We start from the raw sequence: 14,660 nt of genomic DNA on the forward strand, positions 1-14,660 counted from the left end.
CTGCAAAAAAACAAAACTCCTATAAAAACTCATCAAGGGTTATGAGCACCTGAGTCTTTTTGCTGAGTTTTCCAGAGCAGAAACTCACAGTTTTTGAGAAGTTGTTAGATTTGAAGAGATTCCGTTCTGAAAACGCCTTGAAAAACTTCTGGAGTATTTTCTGTATTTCTTTCTGCTTCAAAAACTCGTGATTTTTGAAAGCCTCAAGAAACTCTGTTTGAACACAGTCTAAAGGCCAATGAGGTCTGGTGCTGCTACATCGCACCCCTCCTAATGGCTCACCGATTAGTTACTTAGGCTGGTTTCACATTTGCGTTTTTTTTCGCGGTAATTTAGCGCTAAATAGCGCATGCGTTTTTTTTTCCTATACTTTGCATGGGATGCGCTTATGTGCGCATACACATGCGTTTGTACGCGTTTTACCGCGCATGCGTTTTTTTGCGGTATGCGCTCGGGCGCACAAAATGCAACTTGTTGCATTTTTTGTGCGTCCGATTTGCCTCAAAAAAACGCATGCGCGCGCAATGCGTTTTTTTACAGCAAGACACCCATTATAAGTCTATGGTGAGCATACGTGCGCATTGGCATGCTTATGTATGCGTTTTTTTGCACATGCGTTTTTTTTTTACCATTAGTTTAGACAATGGAATTTAGGGGTTTGGGTAAAGTTAGGGTTAGTTAAGGGGGTTTAGGGTTAGGGTTAGGGTCAGGGTTAGGGTTAGGGTCAGGGTTAAGTATGGTTTGGTTAAGGGTTAGGGTCAGGGTTAGGGTCAAGTATGGTTTGGTTAAGGGTTAGGGTCAGGGTTAGGGTTAGGGTCAGGGTTAAGTATGGTTTGGTTAAGGGTTAGGGTCAGGGTTAGGGTTAGGGTCAGGGTTAGGGTCAGGGTTAGGGTTAAGTATGGTTTGGTTAAGGGTTAGGGTTAGGGTCAGGGTTAGGGTCAGGGTTAGGGTTAAGTATGGTTTGGTTAAGGGTTAGGGTCAGGGTTAGGGTTAGGGTCAGGGTTAGGGTCAGGGTTAGGGTTAGGGTTAGGGTCAGGGTTAGGGTTAAGTATGGTTTGGTTAAGGGTTAGGGTTAGGGTTAGGGTCAGGGTTAGGGTCAGGGTTAGGGTTAGGGTTAGGGTCAGGGTTAGGGTTAAGTATGGTTTGGTTAAGGGTTAGGGTCAGGGTTAGGGTTAGGGTTAAGTATGGTTTGGTTAAGGGTTAGGGTCAGGGTTAGGGTTAGGGTCAGGGTTAGGGTTAAGTATGGTTTGGTTAAGGGTTAGGGTCAGGGTTAGGGTCAGGGTTAGGGTTAAGTATGGTTTGGTTAAGGGTTAGGGTCAGGGTTAGGGTCAGGGTTAGGGTTAGGGTTAGGGTCAGGGTTAGGGTTAAGTATGGTTTGGTTAAGGGTTAGGGTTAGGGTCAGGGTTAGGGTTAAGTATGGTTTGGTTAAGGGTTAGGGTCAGGGTTAGGGTTAGGGTTAGGGTCAGGGTTAGGGTTAGGGTTAGGATCAGGGTTAGGGTTAAGTATGGTTTGGTTAAGGGTTAGGGTTAGGGTTATGGTTAGGGTCAGGGTTAGGGTTAGTAAAGTCATGGTTTGGGTTAGTGTGAGTGGCCACCTAATGTTGGAAAAAAACGCAAACGCGGTAAAAACGCACTAAAAACGCATACAAACGCTTAAAAACGCTGCGTTTTTTTATGCATGCTCATAAAAATGCTTGAAAAAAACGCAGCAGTTGTATGCTTTTGTATGCGTTTTTCAATGCGTTTTTTTGCGGGAAAAACGCGCTGCAAAAAAAAGCAAGTGTGAAACAGGCCTTAGGGAGGCTTTTTACTGAACGATATTTCACTGGTTGGTTTAGTGTTATTTTGGCATATATGTGACACTTTGGTTTCTATCTTTTTAATTAGGGAATTGTAAGATGAGCAATTTCCCCATATAATGTTATTATCGGAATGACTTTATTGACAAAAAAAAGCTTCAGCAAGAAAAACTCGCCCAAAAACTGACAAAGGGCCGTGTGCACCTGAGTCTCTTTGCTGAGTTTTCCAGAGCAGAAATTTCCAGGTTTTTGTTTTAGGAGTTTTGAGATTTTAAGGAGGATTTGAATAGTTTCCGTTACAAAGTAAAAGCGATCCAGATAATAAAGCAAATGCTGGATGTCACCCCCTTATACAGCCTCTGTGAGCACTTACATTTTGCAGAAGGCACTTCCTGTATTATGCTGACGGCGCCCCCCCCATGGCTGTGATGAGGAATTGGGTTACATGATTAGTCACTCATAAAGAGCGATGTAGATAGCAGATCAGGTTCTGGAGCTGATAATGTCATGTTTGGATGCAAATGACTGAGTTTCACTGCGAGGCTTTCTCTTCGGGTGAAGTTTTATCAGCCGAGTACAGTAACTTCATGGAGTGACTCACCAGAATAGCATAGATAGAAAAAAAAAAATAATATATATATATATATATATATATATATACGCACACACGATAGAAAGATGTCATGACATTTATATAATTAGTGCAGTGCCTGTGCAATTTAATGTACATGAATTTAGCTAATAATTAAATAACTTAAAGAAAAAATATTCTGGGGACCCCCAAAATTTTAATAACCAGCAGAGGGAAACACAACAGCTGGAGCAGATGTTTATAGCCTTTGAAGTGGATAATAAACATGGAGCTTCCCAGGCTATTAAGATCAGTTCACAGCTGTATATTTAATCTTTACTGATTTAAATGGGGCCCCCCTATAATTAATAACCAGCAAATACTAGGCAAAAAGCTGTGGGCTGATATTAATAGCCTAGGAAGGGGTCATGAATATTGGGCCCCCTCCCAGACAAAACATCAGTTCTCAGCAGCCACAGAAATGGCACATCCATAAGATGCGCCAATTCTAGCACTTAGCCTCTGCTCTTCCCACTTGCCCTTATGCGGTGGCAAATGGTGTTAATCAGGGCTGTGGAGTTGGTAAGTCAAACCTCTGACTCTAACTCCGACTCCTCAGTTTCCATGACTCCGACTCCCTCATACCAGGGCTGTGGAGTCGGTAAGCCAACCCTCCGACTCCAACTCCTCAATTTCCATGATACTGACTCCACCAAAATGGGCTCCAATTCCACAACCCTGGTGTTAATAGTATTGGGGTCGATGTCCGCTTTGTATTGTCAGCTGACATCAAGCTCAGTGGTTAGTATTGGAGATGCATCTATGACACACACCCATTAACCCCTTAATGACCACCAATACGTTTTTTTACTGACTTGAGATATACGAAAATAGCATCCCCATGCATGTGACAATCCAGCAGCTGTCGGCTGTACACTATAGCTGACAACTTGCTGCATCAGCCATGATCAGTGTTGGCACTGTCCATATCTGTTTAACCCCTTAGATGCTGCTGTCAATAATGACTATACCATATAAATGGTCAACAGAGTGTAGGGGGCTCCCTCTATCCCCATCGGCATGCTTAGATCATGATTATGTGGACCTGATGTTTGACATGGCAATTCAAGGCCAAATAGCGACCTTAAGGTACTGTCACACTAAGCGATATCGCTAGCAATATCGCTATAACTTGTAACGTTATAGCGATATTGCTAGCGATATCGCTGTGTCTGATACTTACCTACAACCCGCTGCTTATCGCTGATCACGCGAGAACGTCCAGGACGCGTGGAGCCGGGCGGGAGGACGCAGGATCGCCTGGTGTGACAGGTAAGTAGCGACCCCCGTCCCCAGCGATATCGCTGGTGAGATCTGCCTGTGTGGCAGCTCACTAGCGACCACTTAGCGATGTACCAGCGATCCTGACCGCGTCATATCGCTGGTCGGGATCGCTGGTACATCGCTAAGTGTGACAGTACCTTTAGAGTCTGCCGGCTACAGTGGCCTGTTCAGAAGTTACTGACATTCAGGTGGTAAAAATACATTTTTCCATTACTGTCATGCCACATTGTATTAATTCATGAAAAGCACCTGAAGGGTTAATAAACTACTTGACAGCAGTTTTCAATATGTCGAGGGGTGCTGTTTTTAAAATGGTGTCACCTTTGGGGGGTTTCAATATATATGACCCATAAAGTCACTTCAAACCTGGATAGGTCCCTAAAAAAAAATAAAATAAATAAATTGTAAATTTCCATGAAAAATTACTGCTACATTTTTAAACCTCCTAAAAAGCTAACAAAATAAAATAACATTTTATAAATAGTGCTGATGTAAAGCAGACATGTGGGAAATTATCATGAAGTATAATGTGTCACGAAAAAACAATCTCAAAATCGCTGGGATTTGTTGAAGCGTTCCAGTGTTATTACCACATAAATTGACACTGGTCAGTTTATAAAAATTTGGCCTGGTGACTAAGGGGTTAACCCCATAGTGATATTGTATATAAAAGAAAAACACACAGCCTTAATAAAGTCCTTTAATTGAAAAAAAAAATAGTTATATTCGCCCTTATTCCTAATCCACTCAAGCCCATGTCCCCTGTAAAAAAATAAATAAAATAAACAACCATATTCCTCACCTGCCCGATGAGACGATTAATCCAGTTGTCCAACGACAAGTGTAGCGCTGCTACATCTAGATGCCATGCAGAAAGCTGGCATTATGCGAGCGTTAAGTCTGGCATCCAACAGAGACACTGAGCTGGGAAGCACAAGTTTCTCATAGTGCTGTGAATAAGGTGAGCAGAGTTAATAGTCAATGAAATCCGTTCACCTCACTGACGTCAGCGCCGTGAGAACTTTCAGATACAAATGGAAAAATGTATATGGCTCAAAACATCAAAAACTCATCAAAAGGATCAAATGCAGAAATGAATTGAGCCATAAGTTTTTGGACACCCATAAAAGGGGGACTATTGAAATTTTACTAAAGGCAGCAACCACGTTTCTGGGTAGTTCCTCCGTCAAATCCATTGCATAACGGATATCACAGACCCTATTGGCTAATATTGGGATTTATCATTGAATCATCTGGCAGAGGCTTATCTCCCAAATAGATGGGGTGATTGAATTCTAAATGTCCAATCCTTATGTCCCCCGACATAACCTATGAGGGAGAGAGTCAGGATGTCATCAAAGTCATTATTGGCCGTTTGGGATGACTTTTATCCAGTGTGTATGGAGTCTTTAAGTACCATAGATATTTGAATACCATTATGTCAATAGCCAGCTTTACTTGTATCTCCAACCTTACTTGTGTCACCTACTGCCTTTCCTTTTCAGCCTGGAACCAAAGACAGATCCGTAAAAAAATCCACCAACTGCGAGAGGTGCAGAACTTTAAATCCTTCTTTAGTCGTCTTGGGTTTCCAAAGGGTGCTGCCTTCTATGTGCGCCCAGTAGAAGGCTATTTCACGCAGCCCCTCGACCACTTCAACCGGAGGAATAATGACACGTATAAACAGGTAAGTAACCGCTGATTGGAACCCAGATAATTAACATCTTTGCCTTTTATGATGTCCAGTAATGATCTATTAGAACAGATCCATCAGCAATCCGTTGGTAAAAAAAAGTTGTGCAGACTCAACTTTTTAGTCCGTTTTTAAAAAACTGATCTCTGCTGGATCCGTTTTTTTTTAATACTGAAGTTTATGGACAACGGGTCCGTTAATCAGCCATTCGTTGTTCTCCCATTTCTAACAGATCCGTTTTTTTACATGTTGGATCTGTTCTAATGGATTGTTACTGGTCATGTGAACATAGCCTAACTCTGTCGGAAACTTGCTGGTTCCACCATCCACCTCGTTCCACCAGCATCGCTTATCCTGCTACTTTTGAGGTCCAAAATTATTTAGGAAATAGTCATGTTGTGCAACTTCTTTTATGCCACAAGTTTTGGAAATTCCTAAAATAATTCCCCCCCTCCCTTTTCATTGTGCTGTTATATTACAAGGTCTCCCATTTATTCCCGCTTCGGAAGTGTGCTGCCAAAATTGTTATCAGCTTTCCATGAAACATTAGCTAATTGCCAGGGTGGCTTTGCTTATACAAGGAGTTTTGCTGATGTGACTCCTCAATCCATTTACGTTTCATGAAGACTGTCTTTTTTTTTTTTTCTGCAGAGATATTGGATAAATGAAGAATTCTGGAAACACCCCGATGGACCGATCTTCTTGTTTATTGGAGGAGAAAGCGCGGAGTCTGAATTCTCAGTTTTAGCCGGTTAGTACAAGACATGGCACTTGTCCGTTTGGCATGTACAATATCTCCAGCGTATTGTGATGAGGTTGAAGAACAGTAATTGATGCTCATTGTGTGTATGGCCCAGATTAAAGAGGCACTGACTAAACTGAGCATTAAATAAAAGGAACCGCTTGCAAAGATCTTCTCTATCTTGATTCTACAGTCTCACGGTGATGTTCCGCAAGTCTTGGATATGTGGCCTAGGAGATATCCGTTTTCTCAAGGCAAGGCTTAGACCATTGTGACTGGCTGGGAGTCAGGTTTCTGAAGTAGAAACCTCCCCCCCACTGTCCTGTCTACTATCCAAACAAAAAAAAAGATTCTTCACCATTGATTAAAGTGTTCCCTGTTGTGAGTTCATTTTCCCCTTCACCATTGAGGTCTGATGAACTCCCTCTTCTGGTGAAGGAAGGTAGTGAGGCTGATTACAAAGCACCTGAGCAGAATGATGATGACTGGGTGACTGGAATTGCTGACTGGATATAAGGCAGCCGATGCCCTTCTTCCTTGCGGGTGATTTCTCTGAGGGATTCTTGGAGACCAGTCTGATTCCTGCTCCTCAAAAGCTAAGTTTTCTGCTCTGCTTTTTGCATTTGTGTTTTGGTTTTGTTTTGCCTTGTTTTTCTGGATTTCTGCCTTTCCCTGCTGGGTGAGCTGAATTCCTTTTTGCTCTGTCTTCAGAAAACACCTGAGTACTGATATAGTCTTTTGAAGCCTAGCGTCTTCAGGGCTTTTTTCCCTATCAGTCTGTTGGTTCTTGTTTTGATAGGGTTTTGGCGGATTGCAGACAGCAGCTTTTCTATCCTGTCCTATTTAGTTAGCTTGGGCCCCATCATTTGCTCAGCCTATCTTTCTATCTGTGTGAGTGTTTTTTCTTCTTGCTTCACAGTCATTATATGTTGGGGGCTGCCTATTGCTTTGGGGTCTTCTCTGGGGCAGTTTAGGTTTCCCTTTCTGTCTTTAGGCTATGTAGTTCTCCGGCTGTGATCGAGGGGTCTAGGGCACCGTAGGAACCCCCCACGGCTACTGCTAGTTGTTGTTGTTAGGTTCAGGGGTCTGCAATCCGATAGCTGCCAACTTCTCTGGTTTTCTGGACTTAGCTAGTATTTCTGTTTTTGCCTCCTACGGTGACTCATTCATAACAGAATCACCCGCCATACCGCAGATCTTAGGGTACTTAATAGCAGGAAAGAATTGTAAAAAAAAAAAAAGTGTGTATATTTTTTTCTCTATATCTCTGAGGCCGTAGGGGGTATTTTTTTTCTCTCAATGGAGATAAAGCAATTGTCTGATCGTGTGGAGCAGCTCGCTGCGGAAATGTGGGGAATTTCCACCTACCTTGCTCATTCACATGCTGCTGAACCAAGGATCCCTACTCCTGATGTGTTTTTTGGGGATCGGTCTAAATTTTTGAATTTCAAAAATAATTGTAAATTATTTTTTGTCTTGAAGCCTAACTCGTCAGGGAGCTCCGCGCAGCAGGTTAAAATTGTCATCTCTTTGCTGCGTGGCGATCCCCAGGATTGGGCGTTTTCTTTGAAACCAGATGATCCTATTCTGACTAATGTGAACGCATTTTTTCAAGCCTTGGGGTTGTTGTATGACGAACCTAATGCTTTTGATCAGGCTGAAAGGACCCTGTTGGCATTGAGCCAGGGTCGAGATTCTGCAGAATTGTACTGTCAAAAATTCCGAAAGTGGGCGTTCCTTACTACCTGGAATGATAATGCCTTGGCAGCATTCTTTCGGAAGGGTTTGTCAGAAGCCGTAAAAGATACTATGGTGGGATTTCCTGTTCCCTCTGGTCTTGACGATTCTATGTCATTAGCCATTCAGGTTGATCGGCGTTTACGTGAACACAGGACTGCACGAGAGGTGTTGCCACCTGTTGATCAAGTGTCTGAACCTATGCAATGTGATAGAGTTTTGTCCAGGGAGCAACGTCAGGAGTTCAGAAGGCGTAATAAGCTGTGTTTTTTTTTTTTTGTGGAGATGCCTCGCATGTTATTTCTGTCTGTCCTAAACGAGAGAAACGTTTTGCACACACGTTTTCTGTGGGTGGTGTTCAACCAAAGTTTCTTCTGGCAATTACTCTGATCTGCTCCCTGTCCACATTTTCCGCCAAGGCTTTTGTGGATTCGGGAGCAGCCCTGAACCTAATGGACTTGGATTTTGCTAAACGTTGTGGATTTCCGATGACACCTCTGCGGACGCCTATCCCTTTGAGGGGGATTGATGCTACTCCTCTGGCGAAAAATAAACCTCAGTTTTGGACCCAGGTGGTAATGCGGGTCGCCCCAGACCATCAAGAAAATTGCAGATTTGTGGTGTTGCATAATTTGCATGATACCATTGTTCTAGGGTTTCCCTGGTTGCAAATTCATAATCCAGTTTGGATTGGAAATCTGTGTCTGTGGTGAGTTGGGGTTGTCGGTGTGCCCTTAGTGAGGCTCCGGTTTTTTCCACCTCTCCTCAGTCGCATGATGTTCCTGACTTTGGCGGACTTTTATGATGTATTTAGTGAGAATGAGTCTGCGTCTTTGCCTCCTCATAGGAGTTATGACTGTGCAAGTGAACTGAGCCCGGGGTGTAAATTTCCCAAGGGTCGGCTCTTCAATTTATCTGTACCCGAGCACGAGGCTATGCGATCCTATATTAAGGAGGCGTTGGAGAAGGGTCATATTAGACCATCCTCTTCACCCTTAGGTGCCGGGTTTTTTCCGTGGCCAAAAAGGATGGTTCATTAAGGCCTTGTATTGATTATCGTGCCCTCAACAAAATTACTGTTAAATATCAGTATCTGTTACCCCTGATTTCGGATCTATTCTCCAGAGTTAAAGGTGCTTGCTGGTTTACCAAGCTTGACCTCAGGGGGCGTATAATCTTATCCGCATTAAGCATGGGGATGAATGGAAGACGGCGTTTAATACTCCGGAGGGACATTTTGAGTACCTGGTGATGCCTTTTGGGCTCACTAATGCCCCTTCTGTCTTTCAGTGCTTCATGAACGACATTTTCCGAGACTTTGTGGATACATTTTTGATAATCTATCTGGATGATATTTTGATCTTCTCCAAGGATTGGGATTCTCATGTGGAACATGTTCGGACTGTGTTCCGGATCTTGAGGGAGAATTCCCTGTATGTCAAAGGATCGAAATGCCTTTTTGGGGTACAGAGGATTTCATTTTTGGGATTTATTTTGTCTCCGTCAACTACTGAAATGGACCCGGCCAAGGTACAGGCCATTTATGATTGGGTTCAGCCCACTTCTTTGAAGGCCCTCCAGAAGTTTTTGGGTTTTGCTAATTTTTATCGGAAATTTATAGCAAAATTTTCTAGTATTGCCAAGCCATTGACTGATCTGACTAAAAAGGGTGCTGATGTGTTGAATTGGTCTCCGGAGGCTGTTTCTTCCTTTCAGGAGCTGAAGCGAAGATTCACTTCTGCCCCGGTTTTGCGGCAACCTGATGTCTCACTCCCGTTTCAGGTAGAGGTGGACGCTTCTGAGATTGGTGCAGGAGCTGTTTTGTCCCAAAAGGATCCTGTAACATCTAAAATGAATCCCTGTGCTTTCTTTTCCCGAAAGTTCTCTCCATCTGAACGTAACTATGATGTGGGGAATCGGGAACTGTTAGCCATGAAATGGGCATTTGAGGAGTGGAGACATTGGTTGGAGGGAGCTAAACACTAAGTCGTGGTCCTCACTGACCACAAGAATTTGATTTACCTGGAGTCGGCCAAACGCTTGAACCCTAGACAGACTAGGTGGGTCTTGTTTTTTACACGTTTTGATTTTGTGGTCTCTTTTCTTCCTGGCACTAAGAATGTCAAGGCAGACGCCCTCTCTAGGAGCTTCTTTGCCGATTCTCCTGTGGTGACCAAGCCTGCTACCATCTTAGGCGAAGGGGTAGTTCTTTCTGCCATCTCGCCCGATTTGAGACGTACTCTGGAAGAGTTCCAGGAGGACAAACCTGAGCGTTGTCCCAGTGGAAAGTTGTATGTTCCTGACCAGTGGAAGAAGAGAGTGATGTCTGAAGTTCATTGCTCTGCATTGGCTGGTCATCCAGGTATTTTTTGGTACTAGAGATCTGGTGAGTCGGTCTTTTTGGTGGCCCGCCTTGTCTCGTGATGTCAGGAATTTTCTGCAGTCCTGTGGGACTTGCTCCCGGTCTAAACCTTGTTCCCACTCTAGTGGGTTGTTGATGCCTTTGCCGGTCCCCAGGAGGCCATGGACCCATATTTCAATGGATTTCATCTCTGATATGCCTGTCTCTCAAAGAATGACTGTTATTTGGGTGATTTGTGATAGGTTCTCTAAGATGGTTCATCTTGTACCACTCCCTAAGTTGCCATCTTCCTCTGAGTTGGTGCCCCTGTTTTTGCAACAGGTGGTTCACTTGCACGGGATTCCTGAGAATATTGTATCTGACAGAGGAGTTCAGTTTGTGTCTACATTTTGGAGGACTTTCTGTTCCAAGCTGGGAATTCAGTTGTCCTTCTCCTCTGCTTTTCACCCTCAGACCAATGGGCAGACGGAGAGAACAAACCAGACCTTGGAGTCGTATTTGAGATGTTTTATTTCCGCTGATCAGGATGATTGGGTTTCATTTTTGCCCTTGGTCGAATTTGCTTTAAATAATAGAGCTAGTTCTGCCACTTTGATGTCACCTTTTTTTTGTAACTTTGGGTTTCATCCTCGATTTTCTTCAGGGCAGGTGGAGCCTTCTGCCTGCCCAGGTGTTGACACTGTGGTGGAGAGAATGCACCAGATCTGGGACCAAGTAGTGGATAAGTTGTCTCTCTCCCAGGAAAAGGCCCAGCGGTTTTCCAACCGACATTGGACCATTGGTCCCCAGTTTAAGGTTGGTGATATGGTTTGGTTATCATCAAAAAATATCGCTATGAAGGTGGGTTCTCCTAAGTTTAAGCCTAGATTTATTGGACCTTACAAGATTTTGGAGATTATTAATCCGGTCTCTTTTCGGTTGGCTCTTCCTGTCACATTTAAAATTCATAATGTGTTTCATAAGTCCTTGTTGAAGAGGTTTGTTGAACCAGTTGTTGGGGTGGCACCTCCGGACCCTGTATTAGTTGAAGGTAACATGGAATATGAGGTACAGAAGATACTGGATTCCCGTCTGCTAGATGGAGACTCCAGTATTTGGTTAAGTGGAAGGGTTATGGTCAGGAGGATAATTCCTGGGTCTCTGCCTCTGATATTCATGCCAAAAGATTGGTGCGTGCCTTTCATCGGGCTCACCCTGATCGCCCTGGTGGCGTGGATGAGGGTTCGGTGACCCCTCCTCAAGGGGGAGGTACTGTTGTGAGTTCATTTTCCCCTTCACCATTGAGGTCTGATGAACTCCCTCTTCTGGTGAAGGAAGGTAGTGAGGCTGATTACAAAGCACCTGAGCAGAATGATGATGACTGGGTGACTGGAATTGCTGACTGGATATAAGGCAGCCGACGCCCTTCTGCCTTGCGGGTGATTTCTCTGAGGGATTCTTGGAGACCAGTCTGATTCCTGCTCCTCAAAAGCTAAGTTTTCTGCTCTGCTTTTTGCATTTGTGTTTTGGTTTTGCTTTGCCTTGCTTTTCTGGATTTCTGCCTTTCCCTGCTGGGTGAGCTGAATTCCTTTTTGCTCTGTCTTCAGAAAATACCTGAGTACTGATATAGTCTTTTGAAGCCTAGCGTCTTCAGGGCTTTTTTCCCTATCAGTCTGTTGGCTCTTGTTTTGATAGGGTTTTGGCGGATTGCAGACAGCAGTTTTTCTATCCTGTCCTATGTAGTTAGCTTGGGCCCCATCATTTGCTCAGCCTATTTTTCTATCTGTGTGAGTGTTTTTTCTTCTTGCTTCACCATCATTATATGTTGGGGGCTGCCTATTGCTTTGGGGTCTGCTCTGGGGCAGTTTAGGTTTCCCTTTCTGTCTTTAGGCTATGTAGTTCTCCGGCTGTGATCGAGGGGTCTAGGGCACCGTAGGAACCCCCCACGGCTACTGCTAGTTGTTGTTGTTAGGTTCAGGGGTCTGAAATCCGATAGCTGCCAACTTCTCTGGTTTTCTGGACTTAGCTAGTATTTCTGTTTTTGCCTCCTACGGTGACTCATTCATAACAGTTCCCTCATGGTAGAAGGGGTAGATATTGTTCTTAAGAGTCACTTGCTGCCCCTGACCTCAGGAACTCATTTTGTTCCCCAACAGAAGTTGAAGGGATCTTAAAGATGGACCATTGTTAGACTTCTATATAAATTTTTCTTGGCTTACAGAAATTCTTGAAGATTGACTGACTGACTGACTGACTGACTGACTGATTTTTACTAGAGGTGAGCAAAGAGATGCAACCAGCCATGGTCTAGTTTGGTCCACAGTGGCACCTGGATCAGGGCAGCGTTCACTTCTGTGGTGGTAATTTTCTGGCTGGCATCCTGGACACTTGTGCCACTTGCTATGCTCTAGAGCATAGTCACAAGAGACCAGTAATCGGAAGAGGCGCTCAGGGTGTTGGGCAGAGCATTACCATGGCAGAAGTCAACATTGCCCTGAACCTGGTGCCACAGAGTTCCAGACATGGACACCGGACCTGGGTAGTTCTCATCTGTTTGCTCATTTTTAACATTTTACATTGTGTTTTGTTTTCTTATGACTTTATTGTCCCTTTTAAGAGAATTAATATAAGTAAATGTAACTCCCATGTAGGCGAACACGTGGAGTTGGCTCAGAAACATCATGCCCTTGTGGTGTCCCTTGAACATCGGTATTATGGCGCCAGCATCAATCAAGATGGATTGACGCTGGAAGCAATAAGGTTCCTGTCCAGTCAGCAGGCGTAAGTACGGACGTGCATATCCGCACCTGGCAAACCAGGACAGAAATAAACACTTTATATATACCGCGACCCCTGTACCTGCTTCGCACCATAATAAACATTTCCTAGCGTTTCTACTGTGTCCTCTTATTGTACCTTACTTTCCTATAAATATGTAAAAGAAGCAATCAGTTCACCTGTCCGTGCGCACGGCAAAATACTATAGTAATAGCAACAGACCAAACGATAGCCAGCACTCACATCTTCTTAAAATAATCGCTTTATTGACTCAGTAGTATAAAAAGGCACAAAAAATGGTTGAACACGACAGTGCAAAAATTAAAAAGGCAGAAAAGAAATATCTGCTGCGCTCCCAGGCAACATATTTCAGACCTGCGTTGTCCTTCGTGAAGACTTGACAAAGGACAATGGAGGTCTGGTACATGTTGCCTGGGAGTGCAGCAGATATTTCTTTTCTGCCTTTTTGATTTTTGCACCGTCGTGTTCAGCCATTTTTTGTGCCTTTTATACTACTGGGTCAATAAAGCGATTATTTTAAGAAGATGTGAGTGCTGGCTATGGTTTGGACCGTTGTTTAATCTCCATTTCCTTTTCCCATCTCATTGTGTAGGCTTGCAGATCTGGCTTCTTTCCATCTGTTCATCTCTCAGAAATACAATTTGACTCAGAAGAACACTTGGATTTGCTTTGGAGGCTCTTACCCAGGATCCCTTTCTGCATGGTTTAGAATGAAGGTGGGTCTCGGTGTGAATCAAGGATTTCATTGCATGTTGTATGGTACTGTGCTCCCCATACTATAAAGGTGGCCTTACACCCTGAACGACAGCCGCTGCTCCTGATCCCCCCCCCCCCCCCCTCTCTCACCCATACACACGAGTGCTCAGTTCTGCTAAGAGTGAATGTGTTCATTGAGGAAAGGGTGAAAAGATGCTGCAGGACCACGCTTACTACGCATCTCCCAGGAGAACGGCAGGATCAAGTGTACTTAAAATCAATCTTTCGGAGTCCTCCTGAAGATAGATCAGGCTTGGTATGCCAAAATTGATATGTTTGGGCGACTTTTCTCTAATGTGTATGGGGGCCTGAGAGGGAACCGGTCACCTCAGAAAATACTATTTACCTACAGATAAATTGAGAGGTATTCCCATTTCCAAGATCCTATCTCAATATGTAGTAATAACAATAGCAAATACCTCCAATTAGAAATGCAGTATAGTTATTCAGATTCACTTTGTTTCTTTCCTCACATGCAGTGCATTGCAGTAGCTTAGGAATCCATGGTTATGACCACTAAGAACAGTCACTTTATGAGCGGTCGTAACCATAGATACCTAAGCTGCAATGCCCTGTATATGCGGAAAGAGATATGATGAATCAGAAGAACTATACATTACTAATTAGAGGAATTTGCTATTAATAATAATATTATTACACCTACTATATATTGGGATAGGATCTTGGAGATGGGAATACCGCTTTAATGGGAAACAAACAATTAACATTACAAGCATCTCAGGAGCATTCCTATCTATAACTTGGGGGTAGTAATGCACACTGACGGTAGAATGATAAGGTATTACTATAGAATGATTATTACATCAGTATATATTGTATATATGATGACATGCTGATGCCGTGTTATATAATGTAATC

At 43.6% G+C, this 14,660-nt stretch overlaps 1 protein-coding gene across 1 annotated transcript in view; it reads left to right on the forward strand.

Annotated features, from left to right (window-relative positions):
• PRSS16 (serine protease 16) overlaps positions 1 to 14,660 on the forward strand; it is a 28,713-nt gene that overhangs the window by 1,278 nt on the left and 12,775 nt on the right. Inside the window, exons 2-5 of the mRNA XM_073549132.1 lie at positions 5,219 to 5,400; positions 6,058 to 6,157; positions 12,878 to 13,007; positions 13,618 to 13,741. Of these exons, the coding sequence (XP_073405233.1) occupies positions 5,219 to 5,400; positions 6,058 to 6,157; positions 12,878 to 13,007; positions 13,618 to 13,741 (536 nt within the window). The remainder of the gene's footprint in view (positions 1 to 5,218; positions 5,401 to 6,057; positions 6,158 to 12,877; positions 13,008 to 13,617; positions 13,742 to 14,660) is intronic.

This window comes from Dendrobates tinctorius, unplaced genomic scaffold (assembly GCF_039654945.1).
Source record: "Dendrobates tinctorius isolate UK_male_01 unplaced genomic scaffold, ASM3965494v1 ptg000158l, whole genome shotgun sequence".
NCBI classification, from domain to species: Eukaryota; Metazoa; Chordata; class Amphibia; order Anura; family Dendrobatidae; genus Dendrobates; species Dendrobates tinctorius.